Raw genomic sequence first — 21,461 nt, forward strand, 5'->3', positions numbered from 1 at the left:
CGGGCGTACCGGACCCGGGTTGCTCAGGTACACAGATAAAATGCATTGCCCCGATAAGCGTAAAACGCAGCGAATAGTGAATTGTGGTTTATGGTTTTTAAAATACCATCTTACCATGGCTTAGATTTATTACCCCTCAGGATTATATTTAAAAAGATGTATAAGTACTGAAGGCTACAATGTAGGAAATGATGGTATTTAAAATATGAAAATTTCCGTGACAGAACACTATTAGTGGACCTCTTACCTATATTTTTGTTTATGTGACCAAAATCACCAACATGAAGTATTAAAAATTACTACTAGTATAACTCAACTAATAACTACTGAAAAAAAAAGTGAAATAAAAAAATGTATCTGTATCTGCGCCATTAATTTTGTATCTAGATACAGATATTTTGTGCTTAAATTCGATTTTAACTAGATACAGATACTAGATACCCAAAAATGCATCTAGATACTACCCAACACTGCCTAACACGTGGTTTACATTAATTTCATGGCTACAGCAGGAACAGTTAAAAACCTTAACACAAACTCTGAAATTACAAACAATAAAATAAAACACACACAACATTTCAGATTAGAAAAATTAATAATTAATTTGTGTTTAAACAATGACTATTTTACAAAGTGTAAACTAAATCCTGCCCTTATTTTCACTTCGTGTTTAAACTCGCACCGTTGCACCAAAAGGGACCAAAACGAGTCTGCTTTCCCCTGCATTACTACCAATACCAACCCTTCACCACAACCGCCTTAAAGATGGGCATTCCCTAATTCCTTAGGACAGGCTACCACCCTAACTGAAGTTGCATAGGTTGCCTATGTTTAACGATTTTCTTAATCTATTTTTCAAATTCGAACTATTCAAATGAGATTTCGCGTCGTTGTTTTTTTTTATATATCGAAACAAGAAGTGACGCGCCCTACAAAACTCCCTAGAATTAAATTAAAAAAAAAAGAAATTTTTCAAATCGGGACACCACAGTGAGGAATTTTAATCGATTAACCAAGATTGAAGGCACGTTCTAATTTGTTTCTGTTGCCTGATAATAAGCAGCTTAAATTAACAGTCTAACAGAAATGCCCTCATTTCACTTTCGAAATCTTGATTTTGAACACCGTCATTTTGACGAAGCAGCGTTAAAAATTTTCATTAATATTTGCAAAGCCTTTCCATGTAGTTAAAAGTCAACAATATTCTGCGCAAATCATTTTAAATCTGTTTTATCCTCGTTAAGTATAATTTTATTCTGGCAGAGACTTTTACATGTAGTACAATTGAATTTTAACTTATCAACTAAAAAGTAGGTACCATAAAAGACATTGTCAAAAACAAGCACTTATGAAATAGTGTAAATCTCTTTTGCTAACAGTTTAACACCATATCTTATCACATATAATATAAATATAAACCTTGCACAAACTTAATCATTAAAATAATTGCACAATATATGTAATGTGACTGAAGTACTAACGGAAAATAGAGAGTGACTGAAACTTTTTACAATCATGGCTTCGTGTCCACTACCACCGACCAAGAAAAATCCTTTAGATACGCAGGCTATTAACAATTTTTGTGAATATTTACAAATCCCGTCTGTGCACCCAAACATTAATTACGGTAGTTACCATCTCAAGTTTCAATTGCATTTTTTTATTTACTTTTTCAGATGATTGTGTCCAATTCTTGCAAAAACAGGCCAAAACTTTGGACCTCTCCATCAAGGTACACAACGTAGTACCTAAAAAACCCATAGTCGTACTAACGTGGATCGGAACTGAACCGAACCTACCATCCATTTTTCTAAATAGTCATATGGATGTAGTCCCAGTTTACGAAGATAAATGGACCCACAAACCTTTCAGTGCCCACATAGATGAACATAACAACATCTACGCTCGTGGTACGCAGGATATGAAGAGTGTGGGTATTCAGTATCTGGAAGCTATTCGAAGATTGAAGCAACGAGGAGTTGCCCTGAAACGAACAATTCATGTATCTTTTGTTCCCGGTGATTTAAGTACAATACATTGTCAAAAATATTTACATTTTTAATTGTAGATGAAGAAACTGGTGGTATAGATGGGATGAAGAAATATGTACACACCACAGAATTCAAGGAAATGAACGTGGGAGTAGCTTTGGATGAAAGTGCGGCCAGTTCAACTGACGCGTTTAAGGTTTATTATGCAGAACGCTGTCTGTGGCGTAAGTAAGATATTGTTGTGAAAATTAGAAGTCATGAATTTTTTAGAATTTCATATTCACTGCCCTGGCAACCCAGGGCATGGTTCTTTACTTTTGGAAAACACGGCGGGGGAAAAGGTGGCTTACATTTTAAAGAAAGTCTATGAATTTAGGAATGAACAAGTGCAAATCCTGAAAGATAACCCTGACTGGATCACCGCTGACGTCACGACCATCAATTTAACCAAAATAACGGTAAGGGTTAGAATTAATAGACATCCAAAAAAGGGTTTTATGTCGTACTAAAAGTGTTTTTGAAGGGAGGCGTCCAAACGAACGTAATCCCTCCAGAATTCGTCCTCTCTTTCGACTGTCGCATCCCTCCAAAAGGGATTGATTTTGAAAAATGGGAAAAAACGATTAACCAGTGGTGTAAAGAGGCCGGTAAGGGAGTGTGGGTGGAATTTGACCATAAAGAGTCACCTATTCCTCCCACTAAGCTGGACAACTCCAACATCTACTGGGTTGCTTTCAAAAAAGCGACTGATAAAATGTACGAAGCAATAATAACTTAAGGAAAACCAAATAAGAGCCAATTTTTCAGGGGACTGACACTAAAAATTGAAATATGTGGGGGAGCAACCGACGCTTGCTATGTTCGAGATGTTGGAATACCGGCCATAGGTTTCTCGCCCATGAATAATACCCCGATTTTGTTGCATAGCCACGATGAATACTTGAATGTCGACACGTTTCTAAAAGGGATTGAGATTTACTGCGAAATCTTAACCTCAATGGGGAACAAAATCAAGTAATCTTGTTTAAATACGGATTCTACTTTTTGTTTTTGGTAATTGATAATAAGAATAAAATATCGTAAGTAACAAGAATGTGCTCATTCCACTTTCCACATTTTGAACCTATCTAGTTCACGATTCTCCAATAACAAACAGAACTTCCCTCACCTTTGAAGTAAAGCCTAATAAATATCGCTTCTTTAGAAAACTAAAAATTTGATTTTGGGAATTTTGGTTTTACTGTTTTAGGGCAAAGACTAATGCCGTAAATAATAATTTCGAAAAATGGAAAAATAGAAAGTTGGAAAATCGAAAAATTCGAATAAATCCTACCGGAAAGTTAAAAAATCGAAAAATAGAGAAGGGGAGAGGTCAAAAAATTTAAAAGTAAAAAAATGAAAAATTAAAAAACTCGAGAATGGGATTGAAAATTTGAGAGGTCTAAATGTAAAAAAAATTGAAAACCTAAAAACTAAATAATGTAGAAATTGAAAAATACAAAATTCGAAAACTTGAAAAATCCAAGAATTGAAAAACTGAAAAATCGGAAAATCGAAAAGGGAACAAATTGAAAATTCGAATGTAGAAAAATTGAAAATCCGAATGTCGAAAAATTGAAAATTCGATGAATCAAATTTTCGAAAAAATGAAAACCAGAAAAAATATACAAAACACGACATATTGAAAGTTGAAAAATGTAGAAATAGAAAAACCAAAAAGTCTAAAAATCGAAAAACCGGGAAAACGAAAAATTGAAACATCCACAAATCGAAACATCAGAGAATCGAGAAAAAGAAAAATCGAAAAGTCGAGAAGTCGAGAAATCAACAAACTGAAAAATCTAAAATTAAAAATATTGAAAAACTGAAAAATCCAGAAATGGAAAAATTCCCAAAATTGTGTTGAAGTTGAGAAATCGAAAACTTGAAAAACCGAGAAATCGAAAAATTGAAATAATAAAAAATTAAAAAACCGTAAAATCGAAAAATCTAAAATTTAAATCGAAAAATTGAAAAACGAAAAATCGAAGAACCGAGGAATTGAAAAATTAGAAAACCGGAAATGCGAAAATCGAAAAATCAAAAATTCGCGATTTCCAAAACCGAAGAATCTAAGAGGCGAAATATATAAAAAACGAAATGTCGAAAGTCGAAAAATCGAAAATTCTAAAAACCAAAAATCTAAAAGTCGAAAAATTGAAAAAATGAGAAATTGAAATTAAAACACTTAATTTGAATATCGAAAAATGGAATGTTCGAAAAATGTAAAAATCGAAAACCAAAAAGCCGAAAAATCGGAAAATCGAGAAAACGAGAAATTAAAATATCAAGAAATCGAAATATCAAAAGATCGAGAAACAGGAAAAACGAAAAGTCGAGAAGTTAAAAAATCGCAAAACCGGAAAATCTAAAATTGAAAAATCCAGAAATGAAAAAATTCACAAAATTGAATTGTTGAAAATTGAGCAATCGAATATGTACTTGAAAAATCGAAAAATTGAAAAATCAAAAAAAATGAGAAATTGCAAGATCTAAAATTTAAATCAAAACATTGAGAACCGAGAAATTGAAAAATCCAACAACTGAAAAATAACACAATTGATAAATCGAAAAACCGAGAAATCGAAACATCGAAAAATTGGAAAATTTAAAAGAACTAATAATTTAAAATTTGAAAAATGAAAAACTGAAAAATCGAAAACCAAAAAATCAAGACATTGAAAAATTAAAATTTAAGAAAAAAATTGAAATATCAAAAATTGAAAAATAAAGAACCGTAAAATCGAAAAATTGAAAATCTGAAAATCGAAAAATCGATAAATAGGCGTATCAAAATATCGAAAATTTCGATTTTTCAATATTTCGATCTAGAAGTCGAAAAGTCTAAAAATCAAGAAATCGAAAAATCGAGAAATCGGAAGTTGAAAAATCAAAAAATCGAATATTTAGAAACATCAAAAATTGAAACATTGAAAAACTGAAGAAGCGAAACATTGAAAAAATTCCAAAAATGAAATATGAAAAAATTAAGTTATGGCAAAATGTTGCAGAATAGAATTTTGCAAAATTGAGAAAAATTGAAGTTTTTTATTTTCTTCCAAAAATCTCGGCGTCTAGGATAAAAACTCAACATGGATTCATCAACCACAAGTTAGCTCACGAATACCTTATTTTATAAAATTTAATTAAGATCTAATGTAAATTTTGGAGATGACGTCATCCTATGACGGTAAGGATGATTAGCCAAATTTTGGATAGCGTTCTACCATCTACACGATAATACTAATACACGTACATAATTTGAAAACGATGGGGGTTCAGTAGTTTCCGAAATTATCTGTCTAATAAAACCCGGACATTCGGCAGTCAGACAGACGAAAACAGGAGACCTATAATTTCGCACTGCAGGTGTCATGAAACCTCAAGAAAACTTCTTTAGCTTACGTTCGACTTGTAAAAAAACAAAACGTGGTGACCAAAAGTGACAAAATTGAGTAAATACTAGTATTTTCCAAATATGTATCAATAAATAACTAAATTACTCCACAGTTCTATGACAGTCCACTCATCATTACGTTGACATTCCTCACACAGATAAGCAATAAATGTATGTTTGCGGTCAACCTTCAGTACTACACGTATAAATTTCCTATTCACTAAAAAATAAGTGCAAAACAAGACAAACACATCGCGAAAACAAGCACTGTTCTTATCAAATATTCCAAATATTTTTCGTAAACAAACTAATACCACAGTTTATCACACACAATATAAATATAAATCATACACAAAGCCTATTCATTAAAACAATCTACATAAACACCAAGTAAATCTGTATATTTAGCAATAATTCTTTTGTATTTGAAATTCGGTGTTAATATGTCTTCGTGCCAACTTCCATCGACTAGAAAAAATCCTCTAGACACACAGGCTATCAACAATTTTTGTGAATACTTACGGATCCCATCTGTGCACCCAAATATTAATTACGGTGAGTAGCTACACATTCAAGTGTGACTCTTGATTTTATTTCTTTTTAGATGAATGTGTCCAATTCTTGCAAAAACAGGCCAAAAGTCTGGACCTCCCCATCAAGGTACACAACGTAGTACCTAAAAAACCCATTGTCGTGTTAACATGGGTGGGAACTGAACCAAATCTACCATCCATTCTACTCAATAGTCATATGGATGTGGTCCCAGTTTTTGAAGACCAATGGACCCACAAACCTTTCAGTGCCGATATAGATGAACACAATAACATCTATGCTCGTGGTACACAGGACATGAAGAGTGTAGGGATTCAATATTTGGAAGCTATTCGAAGATTGAAGCAACAAGGAGTTGCCCTGAAAAGGACGATTCACGTAACTTTTGTTCCCGGTGATTTGTGTATAACACAGTGTCGTAAATAACTATATATTTAATTGTAGACGAAGAAATTGGTGGTTTAGACGGGATGAAAAAATTTGTACAGACTAAGGAATTCAAGGAATTAAATGTAGGTGTAGCTTTGGACGAAAGCGTAGCCAGTCCAGATGAAACATTTAAAGTTTATTATGGCGAACGCTGCCTGTGGCGTAAGTACGACATTATTATTATCGATATAAGAAAAGTCACGATTTTTTTAGAATTTCATATCCACTGCCCTGGAAATCCAGGACATGGATCTTTACTTCTGGAAAATACGGCAGGAGAAAAATTATCTTACATTGTGGACAAAGTCTATGAATTTAGGAATCAACAATTGCAGATGCTCAAAGATAACCCTGACTGGATTAGGGCTGACGTCACCAGTATTAATTTAACGAAAATAACGGTAAGAGTGGGTCGATTTTTTTTACAGAATACTGAAAAGTCGTTCTTGCAGGGGGGCGTTCAAACCAATGTAATCCCTCCAGAATTCGTTGTTTCTTTCGACTGCCGCATCCCTCCAGAACGAGTCGATTTTAAAAAGTGGGAAGAAACCATAAACCAGTGGTGCAAAAATGCCGGTAAAGGGGTTTGGGTAGAATTTGACCATAAACAGTCACCAGTGACTCCCACCAAGTTGGACAACTCCAACATATACTGGGTTGCATTTAAAGAAGCCACCAATAAACTGTAAGACGTAGCTCTTAAAAGACCAAACAATAACAATTTTTCCAGAGGGCTGAAAGTGAAAACCGAAATATGTGGCGGAGCTACCGACGGTCGCTACATCCGAGGTGTTGGAATATCAGCCATCGGTTTCTCACCCATGAATAACACCCCAGTATTGTTACATAACCACAATGAATACCTGAATGTCGACACATTTCTAAAAGGGATTGAGATCTACATCCAAATTTTAACTTCAGTGGGAAACAAAACCAATTAACCTTGTTAAACACGCGCTTATTTCTGTTATCTGATAATAAAAAAAACCTTCCTGTTATCTAACTTTTTTCATACCTACAACTTTAACCTCGGTAAAGTAGCCAAAATGTCTTCAGTTCACAAAAATTACTACTTTGACCAAATAGCGGTGAACAATTTTCGGGAATATTTGCGAATTCCTTCCGAACAACCAAACGTTAACTACGGTGAGTACCAACAATAAACCAAAATTATTACCTAGACTGGATTCACAGAAGCCTTGGTGAGATTTCTTCAGTTTCAAGCCTTAATTTTGGATCTACCCCTACAAATACATTTATCGATGTCCAAAAAACCCGTAGTTGTGTTAACATGGGTGGGAACAGAACCGACTCTCCCAGCAATACTACTTAACAACCACATGGACAAGGTACCACTTTTTGAAACCAATTGGAGTGACAACCCTTTTGGTGGAGAGATTGATGATCAAAAAACTTACGCTAGGACCAGTCCACATAAGAAAACTGCCTCCATTCAATGTCTTGAAGCTGTGAGACGTTTGAAGAATAGCGGAGTGACTTTAAAACGAACGATAAACCTATGTTTTGCGCCAGGTAAAACTCGATTTTTTTCTTACGTGTTGAATAAAGATTTTTGTAGATGGTTTTGAAGGAATGTTAAGATTCTTAAGGACAGAAGAATTTGATAAACTGAACATTGGATTTGCATTAGATTCAGGACTCCCGAACGAGTTTACGGTATTTAACGGGGAAAGATGTGTCTGGAGTAAGATTTATTAACAGCTCAAAATAACCAAAGTGATGTTTGTTTTTAGAAATACGAGTACACTGTCAAGGTATCGCTGCTGGCGATAAAATGACTCGTGTTTTAGACAAATTTTACGCTTTTAAAATGCGAATTATTGAAAGATCATCCTAATTAGACGTTTGGAGATCTCATCTCCATTGATCTAACAAAAATCGAAGTAGGAAACGGTTTGTCTAAATATTGTTTTTGTATATTTATATTGCTTGTTGTAGAGTGGTGACCAACACTGTGTGCTAAATTTTGATTGTCTGATTCCTCCCGAAAATGTGGATGTTGCACTAGCCAAAGAAGTAATAACTAAATGGTTCAAAGACGTTGGTTATGATCTATTGATTGAATATCCAGTGCAAGAGCCACAAATCAGACACACAAAAGTCGACGGTTCGAATAAATATTGGGTTGCTTTTAAAGAAGCGATCGATAAACTGTACGCATTTATAGCTACCTTCAAGCTCACATAAAACTGTGGTTTATTTTAGTGGGTTAAAAATGGAGACCCAAATTTTCCCGTGTTATACAGATTGTCCCCATTTTAGACTCTTCGGTATCCCAGCGTTAAGTTTTACACCCATTAACAACACCCCTGTGTCATTAGATGAAGATGGTCACCACTTAACGCTTGACGCTTTTTTAGAAGGTATAGAAATATATTACAATATTATACTATCGTTAGGGAACGTTGTGTAGAAACGAAAAAGCGAAGGATAAATATTAAGAGCAGTTAGAATAAAAAATGTGTACTTAGTTATAATGGTAATAAACATATATGGATGTGATAAAAAAAATTAATTCTTGCCAAGTATAGTATCGTTCTTACATTTGTAAATCTCAACAAAATATCAAGTGCATGATAGAGTTTCTTGAACATTAAACGTGGAGCTTTTAAAATCAACTAAGCGATGAAGATGGCAATAAATACACGGATCCTAAAGATCTAGTGGATGCATTTGCTGAGACATATGGTAACGTTTTTGGACGCTTCAAATAGTCAATTTGATTCTAACTCAATGTCTTCATTTATGGTTACTTCCATTACTCCGAATGAAATAGAATTTTGTTCTTGCTGAACCCCTTTCATTACTTAAGAATTTTACAAAGAGGTGAAAAACAGGCAAAACTATTCCTGTTTTTAACAAAGCTAGTCCACAATTTTTAAGCAACTATAGGCTAATCTTTATATCAAATTTTGCTAAGGGATTAGAACAAATCCTTTATCGAGTCTTTTGTCGGTTTGAACCAGCAAGGTTTCATGAATGGAAGGTCCACTATAACAAATCTGGCGGTTTTTATTCAAAAAATCAATGAGGTATTGGATCGACAAGGACAGGTTGCTGTTATTTATCTGGATTTTTCCCGTGTGTATGATAGCATATCTCATACCATTTTGCCACATAACTTGACAATTTTGGGTGTTCTTTTCCCCTCCTTGAACTTCTTAGATCTTATCTGTCGAATCGAATTAATTATCTTTTTAAAATGGTTTCTCCTCTCATAAATTTATCTCAACGACCGGTGTTCCTCAAGTCTCAAATCTTGGCCCGCTGCTTTTCAGCATTTTCCTTAACGATTTATTGTTATCTCTGGTCTTGCTTTTGCTGATGCCATAAAAATACGTCGTATAATTTTCTCATTTAATGACTGGACTGACAACTTCATGTAATTCTGCGCCGAAAAAAAGTTTATTTTGAACACTAATAAATATTTTTATGTATCATATACACTTAAATCCAATTCTATTGAGACTTTTTATAAGATTAATGACCTGAACTTGAGAAAAAGTCAGTTGTAGAGATCTTGATGTAACGTGTAACTTTTACTCACTTTTAAATATTCACACTGAGGACGTAAGTAATTTAGCAAATAAATCATCGGGTTTTATAATGCGTGTTTATAACGAATTTAATAATCCTGGTCTTCTGAAATCTCTTTACTTTGCATCTACATGAATCAACATATATGATGCTCGACTGAAATGAACTTATTGTTACAACGCCATAGAGTGCAGTCCCTTGAGTCCAGAAGATATTTTCAGTGTGCTAAATTTTTTATTAAACTGCTGCATAATAAAATTGATTGTTCCATATTACCCTCTAAATAAAATACAGTTTCATATTCCACGTTTTTCAGCCACACCAATATTTTAACTCGAGCGCCTATAATAAATATTATGTCAAAATGTGCTAGTAAATTGATAGATGAGATTATTTTATTTTAAGCCATAGTGTTAGCTTAACCCCCTCCCCGTTGTACCGTAATTATTAAAACATGGTGACGTCATTGGCCTAGCCTTTCCCACTGGCTACTAACCACACCCACATTTTCCGTAATTAGCTAAATATTCAGGATTGATCACGTGATAGGTTCGCCAGACGAAGACGCACGTGACGTCATATTGGCGGAAATTTTAAAATTATAAATATTTTATAATTTTGAAGAATAATTGTAATTAAAAATTAGAAATAACAATGTAGACATTTTTTTACGCACTAAAGCTTGACAGAATTGCGTCGGCGCCATTCTCTAGTGTTTATTAACCGTTCAGTGACTTTTGAAAAATATACCGTGCCCAAATTGTTCTTGACCGCGACCGACCATTTGGACATTAACAAACTTGTTTATTTAGGTGTAGGCCCATTTCCTTGGAAATGGAAGATCTAAACTGCATGTGGGGGAAACGTTCCTAAGATTTTGATACATATATTGAAAAATATAAACTACAAGCTTAATCTATCAATCTATATCCAGCGTGTCATTGAAAGGTACGTACAAAATAAAATCGGCAATTGGTCTCGAAGTATGGATGCTAAAAGTAAAAAAAAGTTCAGATAAAAGTATTCCCCTTTTGGAAATAAAAATTATTAAAATTTATGTCCAAATTCGTTGTACGCCTCTGATAAAAAGGTCATCTTTCGTTTCTGTAGCATAAAAAGGTCTTTTATTTTTCAATATTGTTACAGTTGCTAGGATTTACTAAAATAAATTAATTTTACCTATTTACTAGAGATGTACCGACTGTAGGTCTGGCCGACTAACCGACTAGCCGATTGTTCGGCCAGTAAAAACCGACTAGTCGGCCGACTGTTCGGCTTTGCTAAAACCGGTTTATAAATGCGACAGACAGTGTGTTTTTTTTCTGTTTCTATGACTACCGTAAAAATTTGTTTTATTTTAATAAAAGGAATAACTAAAGTTCCTTTGTTTTCCAAAAAATGTGTTAAATTTGTTTGGATAATTCTAACATTTAATTTTTTTGTAGTAACTCAGTACAAAAATAAAGAATAACACAATTTAGGGCCAGTTTATACAATATTTTAACTGAGATTAATTTGATCGCGCATTTAACAAGGCCATTAGCGACGTCTGATTGGCGTAGAGTCGATCACATGGTACTTTGACGCGGTGTTAAAAATTAAATCGCAATTAAATATTCAATTGAGGTTCTGTAAACCGGGTTTTTTTATTTTATATACTATTTCAATTTTAATAAAAAAAAGCCGACCGATCGGCTGTTTAGCCGACCAGTCGCCGACTGCCAGCCGACGATGAAAAACGGCCGAATAGTCGGCTTATCCGACCGGTCGGCCACTAGTCGGTACATCCCTATTATTTATCCTTGAGTAGCGTCTAAAAAGGTTGGATAAGCGTTAATTTTCTCCTTATAATTTTGATAACGCAAACTAAGTTTTTTAGACTTCTTAGACTTCGCTAAGGCTGTCAATTTTGTTGTACGTACCTTTCAATAACACCCTGTATATGTATAAAAGGCAATGTCCCAACTGACCTATCAACGCCCAGCCCAAATCGCTAATGCTAGAAAATTGAAATTTGGAGAAATGCTCATTTTATACTGGAGGCATCGTTTAAGAAAGGATTTTTCGAAATTCATCCCCTAAGGGGGTGAAAATGGGTGATAAAATCTGTATAGGTACAATATGTCTACTGTAAATTTACATTGTTACGTGAAACCTGGTATTAATTCTCTTCAATACAAATAATGAAACACATAGTTAAGCATTTTCCGATATTCAACCCCTAAGGGGTGTGTATTGGCAAACATATTTTAATGGTAATGTTTATTTAAAAGTTGGTATTAATGCTCTTCAACCCTAATAACGGAACACGTATTTAAGCATTTTCGGAGATTCGATCCTAAGGGGGTGAAAAGTGGTATCCAAGTTTGGGCGGCTAAGTTTGTATACTTAGAAACAATATTTCTACTATAAATTGAAATTTTTACGTGAAACTTGGTATTCATGTTCTTCGACACAAATAGTGAAAGTATTTAAGCATTCTCTAAAATTCAACCCCTAAGGGAGTGAAATGTGGAGACTAAGTTTGTATGGGAAAATATTTCTGTTGTAAATTTAAATTTTTACGTGAAACTTAATATTAAATACTCTTCAATACAAATAATCCATCACGTATTTAAACATTTTCCGAGATTCAACCCCGAAGGGGATGAAAAGTGGTGGCAAAGTTTGTATGGGAAAAGTATTTTTACTGTAAATTTAAATTTTTACGGGGAACTTGGTATTAATAGTCTTCAACACAAATAATGAAACACGTATTTCAGATTGTTTCGAGACTCCATCCCTAAAAATATGAAAGGTAGTGACAAAGTTTTTATGAGCAAAAATATTTTTATGTCGATTTTTACTGGGAATTGTATTAACGCCCTTCAACACATTTTTTACTTAAAGGTTGGTAATAATGCTCTGAAACACAACGAATCGTCAACGCGACCGAAGCCGCGGGCGAAAAGCTAGTAAAAGAATAAATCAAAAGCAAAAATGTATAACCAGAGCATTTCAAAGAAGATAAACGCTGAGAAAATAGTATCATAAATGCTTTAAAGTACGGTGGAAGCATTAAATTCACATGAAATGGGCTTTATCGCAAAACAATCAGAGAACAAGATCATACTGAACGGTAATAAATTCAAAGTAAAATTATCAACTGCAAAGAAATCAGATTAAAGTGGTTCCGCATTGGAAACTTCCCAAAAACTCATCTAAAATATCCATGTCGCGACGCACGGGTCGAAGAAAACTTTGGATTAATTTTCATAAAAGGTGATCGGTAACATCTGTTAACGCTTGATAGGTACGGTCGAAATCGAGAACACATTATGGTAGCGAGAGCGAGACAAGTTAAGTCAGACTGGTAGTAGCAGCATGGAAAATTTTCTTTTTCTCGGTCTCAGCAAATTTTTAAGTCCGGATTTCTTCAAAATTCAGCCAAAAATGGTAGAAAAATCGATCAGCAAACGGACAGCGTGGCCCACGGCAACTCGAAACTTGAATGAAATTCGCTTTCTGTGTTACTGCTTTTATAAGGATTTTGCGACGTTAGTGAGCAATAAAAAGACTTAAGTTATGGGTTACTCGGAACGCGACTTTCAGGTCTTATTTTGCTGTTTTATAAGGTGTAATTTCGTTTGAATAAGATTTGGTTTCTTACAGATTTACGCGAGTTCGGTATCTTAAATTTGTCGGTTTTTTCAACTTGCATCATGATTCCCATGTAGTCATCGCTACGTTGCGTCAGCCTGCTGCATCTCTGTTAGTAAAGCGGCGTTCTTTGATCTGTTTATTATGCGTCTAGGTTTCGCCTGCTAGTGTTTTAATTTGAATACGAATTCTAATGAAAGTGATTGCGATTGGCGGTTTTTATGGGTGAACAGTTCTGCGCGTGTTGTTTGCAATGTCTGACAAGCGCAATGATGTTTGAAATTTACGAATATGCGGATTTTGTTCTTACGTTCGGGGATTGGTGGTTGAGTCTGATTATTATCTGCTTGATAGTATTATGTGCAGATTAGGACGTGTTAAATAATAATTAAGATTTGCAAATTTGCGAATTTTTTTTATGGTCTGAGGATTTGTTTTTCGTCTTTTTGTTGCAAATTTCTCGTGAACTAATTTAGTGATGGCCCGTCACAAATTAGACTTGAAATAAACTAGTAAAGCTGTGAGCAAATATTAAACTCTTCCCGTTTTTCGAGCCCACGAAGGTATGAAATTAATTGCAACTTCTCAAGATCCCTTTTCTTAAAAGGAACCAACATTTAGATTAGTTTAAATACGATAAATGAACTATTAGCAATCTCGAGCGAGTTTTACTTCAGTAAAAACATCCAGAAACTTTAATTATAAGTTGATAAACAAAAGAATGAAACCTGAATAAGTGAATTTCCTAAAACATGGTTTAGATGAACAATTTCATGGCTATAGGAGGAACCACTAGACATTTTAACTCTGAATTTCCAAAAAATAAAATAAAAAATTAGATCACTTATTGACTTCGACGAAAATCACGTTTCAGATTAGAAAAATTAATAATTAATTTTCGTTTAAACAATTACTATTTTATGAAACTGTAAACTAAACCCTACTCTTATTTTCACTCGCGCCGTTTCACCAGAAGGGACCAAAACGAGTCTCCTTTCCCATGCATTACTACCATTACCAACCCCTTACCACTACCGACTTAAAGATTGGTATTCCCTAGTTCCCTAGAACGGGCTACCACCCTAACTGAAGTTGCACATGGTTGCCTATGTTTAACGATTCTCTTAATTTATTTTTCGAACTAAAATTATTCAAATGCGGTTTCGCGTCGTTGTTTTTTTCTCGGACATCACAACATCGAAATAAGAAGTGATGCGCTAAAAATATGTAGAACTCTACCTACACTGCTCTACAAAACTCTCTAGAATTAGATTTAAAAAAAATGTTTTTCAACTCGGGATACCACAGTGGAAAATTTTAATCGATTAACTAAACGTGAAGGCACGTTCTAATTTGTTTCTGCTGCCTGATAATAAGGAACATTGTCAAAAACACACTTAAGAAGAAGTGTAAATTTTTTCGTCAACAATTTAATACCATGTCTTATCACATAATAAAATCCTTTAGACACACAGGCTATTAACAATTTTTGTGAATATTTACGAATCCCGCCTGTGCACCCAAACATTAATTACGGTAGTTACCACCTCAAGTTTGAATTGCATTTTTTATTTACTTTTTCAGTTGAATGTGTCCAATTCTTGCAAAAACAGGCCAAAACTTTGGACCTGGAATTTTTTAAAAAACGAAAATCCGAGAAACTGGAAAATCGAAAATTTTAAGCGAAATGTAGAAAAAGCAATGTATAGAAAGTCGAAAAATTTAAAATTCAAAAATCCAAAAATCGCAAAGTCGAAAAATGGAAAAATTAAGAAATTAAAATTAAAAAAATTAAACAACGAAAAATCGAAAATTCTAAAAACGTAAAAATCGAAAAATCGAAAAACCGAGAAAACAAAAATTCGAGATTTCGAAAAACCGAAAAATCCAAGAAGCGAAATGTAGAAAACACGAAATATCGAAAGTCGAAAAATCGAAAATTCGTCGTGTTAACATGGGTGGGAACTGAACCGAATCTACCATCCATTTTACTCCATAGTCATATGGATGTGGTCCCAGTTTTTGAACACAAATGGACCCACAAAACTTTCAATGCCGATGTAGATAAACACAATAAAGTTCTATGCCCGTGATATGCAGAATATGCAGAGTATAGGTGTTCAATATTTGGAAGCTATTCGAAGATTGAAACAACAGGGAGTTGCCCTGAAAAGGACGATTCAGATATCTTTTGTTTCCGGTGATATGTGTACAACACAGTGTCGTAAATAACTATATTTTTAATTGTAGACGAAGAAATTGGTGACAACTCCAACATCTACTGGGTTGCCTTTAAAGAAACCACCGATAAACTGTAAGATGCAGCATTTAAAAAACCAAACAATAACAATTTTTCCAGATGGCGGAAACTAAAAACCGAAATATGTGGCGGAGCTACCGACGGTCGCTACATCTGAGGTGTTGGAATATCAGCCATCGGTTTCTCACCCAATATTGTTATATAACCACAATGAATACTCGAATGTCGAGCTATTTCTAAAAGGGATTGAGATCTACATCCAAATTTTAATTTCAGTGGGAAACAAAACCAACTAACCTTGTTAAAAACGCGCTTATATCTGTTATCTGATAATAAAAAAAGCATCATGAAACCTTCGTGTTGTCTAACTTTTTACACACCTACAACCTTAACCTCGTTAAGGCAGCCAAAATGTCTTCAATTCAGCACAAAAATTACTCCTTTGACGAAATAGCGGTTGACAATTTTTGGGAATATTTGCGAATTCCTTCCGAACAACCAAATGTTAACTACGGTGAGTACCAACAATAATTCAAAATTATTACCTACATTGGATTCACAGAAGCCTTTGTGAGATTTCTTCAATTTCAAGCCGTATGTTTGGATCTACCCATACAAATACATTTATCGATGTCCAACAAACCCGTAGTTGTGTTAACATGGGTGGGAACAGAACCGACTCTCGCAGCAATACTCCTTTACAACCACATGGACGTGGTACCACTTCGTGAAACCAATTGGAGTAACAACCCTTTTGGTGGCGACACTGATGATCAAAAAACTTACGCTAGAACCAGTGCACACAAGAAAACTGCATCCATTCTATGTCTTGAAGCTGTGAGACGTTTGAAGAATAGCGGAGTGACTTTAAAACGAACGATTCACTTATGTTTTGCGCCAGGTAAAACACGATTTTTTTCTTACGGGTTGAATAGAGATTTTTGTAGATGAAGAGCTGAAAGGCTTGGAAGGAATGGCAGGATTCATAACGACAAATGAAATTTCCAAATTAAACATTGGATTTGTACTAGATTCAGGACTCCCGAGTCCTACGAACGAGTTTACGGTGTTTAACGGGGAAAGATGTATCTGGAGTAAGATTTATTAACAGATCAAAAACCAAAGTGATGTTTGTTTTTAGAAATTCGAGTACATTGTCCAGGTAACGCTCAACACGGTCTTTTGTTGGATTGCACTGCTGGCGATAAGATGACTCGTGTTTTAAACAAATTTTTCGCTTTTAGAATGCAGCAAAAGCAAATATTAAAAGAGGAGCCTAATCTGACGATTGGAGATATCATCACCATTAATCTAACAAATATCGAAGTAGGAAACGACTTGCATAAATATTGTTTTTCTATATAATGGATGTTGTAGAGTGGTATCCAAAACTTTTTGGTACCAACAGGATTTGTGCTAACTTTTGATTGTCTGATTCCTCCCGAAAACGTGGATGTTGTACTGTTCCAAGAAGCAATAACTAAATGGTGCAAAGACGTTGGTTATGATACATGGATTGAATATGCAGTGCAAGAGCCACAAATCAAACCCACAAAAGTTGACGGTTCGAATAAATATTGGGTTGCTTTTAAAGAAGCGATCGATAAACTGTACGTATTTGTAGCTACCTATAAGCTCACATAAAACTGTGGTTTATTTTAGTGGGTTAAAAATGAAGACCCAAATCTTCCCGGGTTATACAGATTGTCGCAATTTTAGACTCTTCGGAATCCCAGCGTTAAGTTTTACACCCATTAACAACACACCTGTGTCATTACATGAGGATGGTCACCACTTAACGCTTGACGCTTTTTTAAAAGGTATAGAAATATATTACAATATTATACTATCGTTAGGGAACGTTGTGTAGAAATGAAAAAGCGAAGGATACATGTTAAGAGCAGTTAGAATAAAAAATATGTAGTTACAATTATAATAAACATATTTGGATGCGATAAAAATTTTTCTTGGCAAGTATAGTATCGTTCTTACATTCTTACATTTCTAAAACTTAGCAAAATATCCTGTCGAATCCTGTTGCATGCTACAATTTTTTGAACATTAAACGTGGAACATCTAGAATCAACGCGCGTGGACAGGTTGCTGTTATTTATCGGGATTTTTCCCGTATGTTTGACAGAATTTCTCATACTATTTTGCTACATAAACTTGATAATTTTGGGTGTTCTTTTCCCCTCCTTGAAGTTCTTAGATCTTATTTGTCGATAAGAGTTAATTATGTTTTTACAATCAGGCTCAAATTTTGACTGGACTCGATACGACTGAATTGACTGAATGATAATCGTTCCCGGAGGTGACCCCTATTTAACCACACTTCTCTTCTAGATGTTCCTCAGTCGAGGTCTTTCTGGATTGCCCATCGCGACTTCCGCTTCCAGGCTTTTCTTTGACGAATGCCGCTCGGCCGCCGTCACCGGCGATGAATCCTCATCGTCGTACATACTAAAACCCATAGGCGTAGTACCGGGGGTTTCTTTCGTAACAATAATAATACGTGTGTGATAATTAAACCTAGAAAACTGCAAGATAAGAATTCGAGGACTGTACTTAATCATTTAATAAACTGCGACTGGGTATTTACACGTTAGCCAAGTACTCTCAAAACTGCTAAAAACAATTAAAACTAAAAATTCAGTGGAAATCAAAGAAATCTTCCCCTGAGATAAAGAAAAACTAAAACTAACTGGATTGAAAAATGCGCTTAAACGTACGCTAATTGCGAAAATAAAACATTCAAAAACAGAGATAAGTAATTTTACTTTAATTAATTCGCTAAATACCTACGCCAGGCGCGAACACTTGTTCACGAGAAAATCAGCATTTACTGAATGGTTAAGTGAAAGCAAAAATGGATAGCCAGATCGTTTCAGTGAAGATAAACTTTGAGAAAACAGTATCATAAATGATCTAAAATACTACTCAGGGCCTTCCCATCAAAACCTACCATGTCGAACCCCTCATGATAATTGATAATCGTATTGGCAGAATTTGCCCATACCATTCTAGTCAACAGTCACGTAGATGTGGTTCCCGTTTTCTAAAATAATTAGATTCACACACCTTTCAGTGCCGACATAGACGAACAAAATAACATTTATGCCCCAGCTTTGGGGACACAAAACATGAAATCTGTGGGACCAGTGTTTGGAAGTTCTCAGAAGACGAAAATAACAAGGATAAAAAAAGCGATCTCCACATGCCCTTCTAGCAAAAATTTTAAACTTAATATTAAAAGAGAGTTTTTAAATTAGAGACAGAACATGGGTAGACTGAAGGAGTAGCTACTCCAAGCGACGAGTTTACTTGTTCTATGGAGAAAGATGGACTTGGCGTAAAATAATGAGGTTTGAAACTGAAAATCGAAATATGCGAAAGCACGACGGATGGTCACATGCTGTTCATAACCACAATGTATACTTAAATATCAAGACGTTTCCAAAGGGAATTGAGATCAACAGCCAAATTCTAACCTAATTAACAATTAAGCATGTTTAAAAACGTGTTTATTTCTGTAATCAGATAATGAGAAAAAATTATCAAAAAACTCTCTTGACGTCTACCTTTTTTCATACCTACAACCAAAACCGCATTAAAGTAGCCAAAATGTCTGTCCATATAAATACCGAAAACGATGATATAGCGGTAAATAATTTTAGGACCTATTTGCAGATTCGTACCACACAACCAGATGTTGATTACGGTGAGTATCAGTAAACCAAAGTCCTATACCTTCATTTGATTCACAGCATCTTGCGTGGCATTTCTTAGGCTTCAAGCCCGGCAGCTGCAGCTATCCATGCAAGTAATCGATACAGTGCCAGACAAACCTATCGTTTTGATGACATGGACGGGACTTGAACCGGATCTTCCAGCAATTCTCCTTAACAGTCACATGGACATGACAAAAATTATTAAAGAATGGAGGCACGATCCTTTTAGTGCCTATTTAGATACTAATGATCAGAAAATTTACGCTAGGGGCGCTCAAGATTCGAAATGTGTCGGCATTCAGTATCTTGAAGCTGTGAGGCGGTTAAAGATATCCGGCAGACTTTTAAATAGAACGATCTATATAACTTTTATGCCAGGTAAAACACGATTTTTTCTGATATGTTGAAGAAAGTTTCTTGTAGATGCAGAGGTAGGTGGTTTAGAAGGAATGTATAGATTCGTACGGACGGAGCAGTTTGGAAAACTTAATATTGGGTATGCGCTAGATGCAGGAAGGCCGAGTCCTAATTACGACATTGCAGTGTTTACTGGGGAAAAGTGTTTCTGGAGTAAGGTTTAACAGAGAAAAAAACCGAAAGTGATATTTGTTTTTAGATCTACGGATTCGCTGTTCTGGCAACCTTGGAGATGGATCGCTCATCTTGGCCAACACTGCGGGAGAAAAAATGACTGGTGTTTTGAAGAAATTTTTCACTTTCAGAACAGCGGAAATGCAAAAACTGATAGACAACCCTGAGTGGACGCTTGCAGATGTCGTCACCATGAATCTAACAAAAATTGAAGTGGGAAACGATCTTGTGTAATAAGTACTACTTTTCTGTATAATGCATGTTCTAGGGTGGTCCTCAACGGAATATGCTAAAATCAGAATTTGTGCTAACTTTTGATTGTCGCATTCCCCTCGGAACAGAGGATACAGAGGAAGTACATGAAACAATGCTACAATGGTGCCGAGACGTTGCTGATGATGTATCGATTCAATATCTAGTCAGGGAAGAACAGATTCCCCCCACAGAAACCGACGATAAGTACTGGGAGGTTCTTAAAAAAGAAGTTGAGGATTTGTACGTATTTATACTTAAAGGGTCAAATAAAACAAGGGTTTATTATAGTGGTCTAGATATTCACTGCGAAACTTTCCCGGGTCGTACCGATAGTCGTCATTTACGAGAGATGGGAATACCAGTGGTCGGTTTTTCGCCCATTCCCTTCACGCCGGTGCACTTACACGAAAATAATGAACATATAGAGACTCTATATTTTTTAAAAGGGATAAAAATTTATTACAATATTTTAATACAGATGGGGAACCTTCCGTAGTAAAGAATAACAGGTAAATGTTAAACATACATATTAAAAAAAAATTAATGGTTATAAAAATAAACATAGTATTTATATTAATAAAAAAATTATCTTGGTAAATAAAACCGAATTTATTATTAAGACTCCACAATTCCTTAGTAAACAGCTGTTATCTGTTCCTTCGGCACATTTTATTACTTAAAGCTAAATACAACACCACCCTACATATTTGTCAAGACATTTTTAATTACCTTGATTGCCAAAAGAAGTGAATGTATTTAAGACGTCGGGGTGACAGTACTCTATTGTATATTTTTAGTAGTAAAGTAAATTTTAAAATGACTTCACTATTCGGGACAAAAAAAAATAGTTGCACACCCAAACCGTCAATAATTTTCACGAATATTTAAAGATTCCTTCCGTACATTTCGATATTAGTTACGGTAAGTATTTTTTTTTTTGTTAACATTTTTACTTCCAGAGCGTAAGCAAAGGAGGTATTGTAATCTAGTTAGTCCGTCGGCCGACTCTCTACTTTTAC

At 34.8% G+C, this 21,461-nt stretch overlaps 4 protein-coding genes and 1 pseudogene across 6 annotated transcripts; all 5 read left to right on the forward strand.

Moving 5' to 3' along the window:
• Positions 1-1,431: 1,431 nt before the first annotated feature.
• Positions 1,432-3,084, forward strand: LOC135144156 (aminoacylase-1-like). The gene is made up of 6 exons (XM_064076149.1): positions 1,432-1,627; positions 1,677-2,018; positions 2,069-2,215; positions 2,262-2,449; positions 2,515-2,747; positions 2,799-3,084. Exons 1-6 carry the CDS (start codon positions 1,516-1,518, stop codon positions 3,007-3,009), a joined length of 1,233 nt encoding a protein of 410 aa, XP_063932219.1. The 5' UTR covers positions 1,432-1,515; the 3' UTR covers positions 3,010-3,084.
• A 2,708-nt stretch (positions 3,085-5,792) lies between these two features.
• LOC135144150 (aminoacylase-1-like) lies at positions 5,793-7,406 on the forward strand. Its single transcript, XM_064076142.1, has 6 exons — positions 5,793-5,982; positions 6,032-6,373; positions 6,424-6,570; positions 6,622-6,809; positions 6,861-7,093; positions 7,139-7,406. The coding sequence occupies exons 1-6, from the start codon at positions 5,871-5,873 to the stop codon at positions 7,347-7,349; spliced, it is 1,233 nt and encodes a 410-aa protein (XP_063932212.1). The 5' UTR covers positions 5,793-5,870; the 3' UTR covers positions 7,350-7,406.
• Positions 7,407-7,541: 135 nt separating this feature from the next.
• LOC135144167 (aminoacylase-1-like) lies at positions 7,542-8,866 on the forward strand. Of its 3 annotated transcripts, none has more exons than XR_010283027.1 (5): positions 7,542-7,941; positions 7,988-8,113; positions 8,163-8,312; positions 8,368-8,633; positions 8,692-8,866. XR_010283027.1 is itself a non-coding variant. In XM_064076155.1 (4 exons), exons 1-3 carry the CDS (start codon positions 7,671-7,673, stop codon positions 8,264-8,266), a joined length of 501 nt encoding a protein of 166 aa, XP_063932225.1. In that variant the 5' UTR covers positions 7,542-7,670; the 3' UTR covers positions 8,267-8,312; positions 8,368-8,866. The 3 variants fall into 3 exon arrangements, 1 of the variants encoding a protein (XP_063932225.1); XR_010283022.1 differs by having other exon boundaries at positions 8,368-8,582; positions 8,635-8,866; XM_064076155.1 differs by having other exon boundaries at positions 8,368-8,866.
• Positions 8,867-15,062: 6,196 nt separating this feature from the next.
• LOC135136263 (aminoacylase-1-like) lies at positions 15,063-17,773 on the forward strand (annotated as a pseudogene).
• Positions 17,774-19,489: 1,716 nt separating this feature from the next.
• LOC135136272 (aminoacylase-1B-like) lies at positions 19,490-20,938 on the forward strand. Its single transcript, XM_064065483.1, has 6 exons — positions 19,490-19,586; positions 19,633-19,974; positions 20,020-20,166; positions 20,213-20,400; positions 20,456-20,682; positions 20,731-20,938. Exons 1-6 carry the CDS (start codon positions 19,490-19,492, stop codon positions 20,936-20,938), a joined length of 1,209 nt encoding a protein of 402 aa, XP_063921553.1.
• Positions 20,939-21,461: the final 523 nt, after the last annotated feature.

Source organism: Zophobas morio, unplaced genomic scaffold (genome assembly GCF_036711695.1).
Source record: "Zophobas morio isolate AGI-343-1 ecotype UQ-CSIRO unplaced genomic scaffold, CSIRO_AGI_Zmor_V1 ptg000004l, whole genome shotgun sequence".
Lineage (NCBI taxonomy): Eukaryota > Metazoa > Arthropoda > Insecta > Coleoptera > Tenebrionidae > Zophobas > Zophobas morio.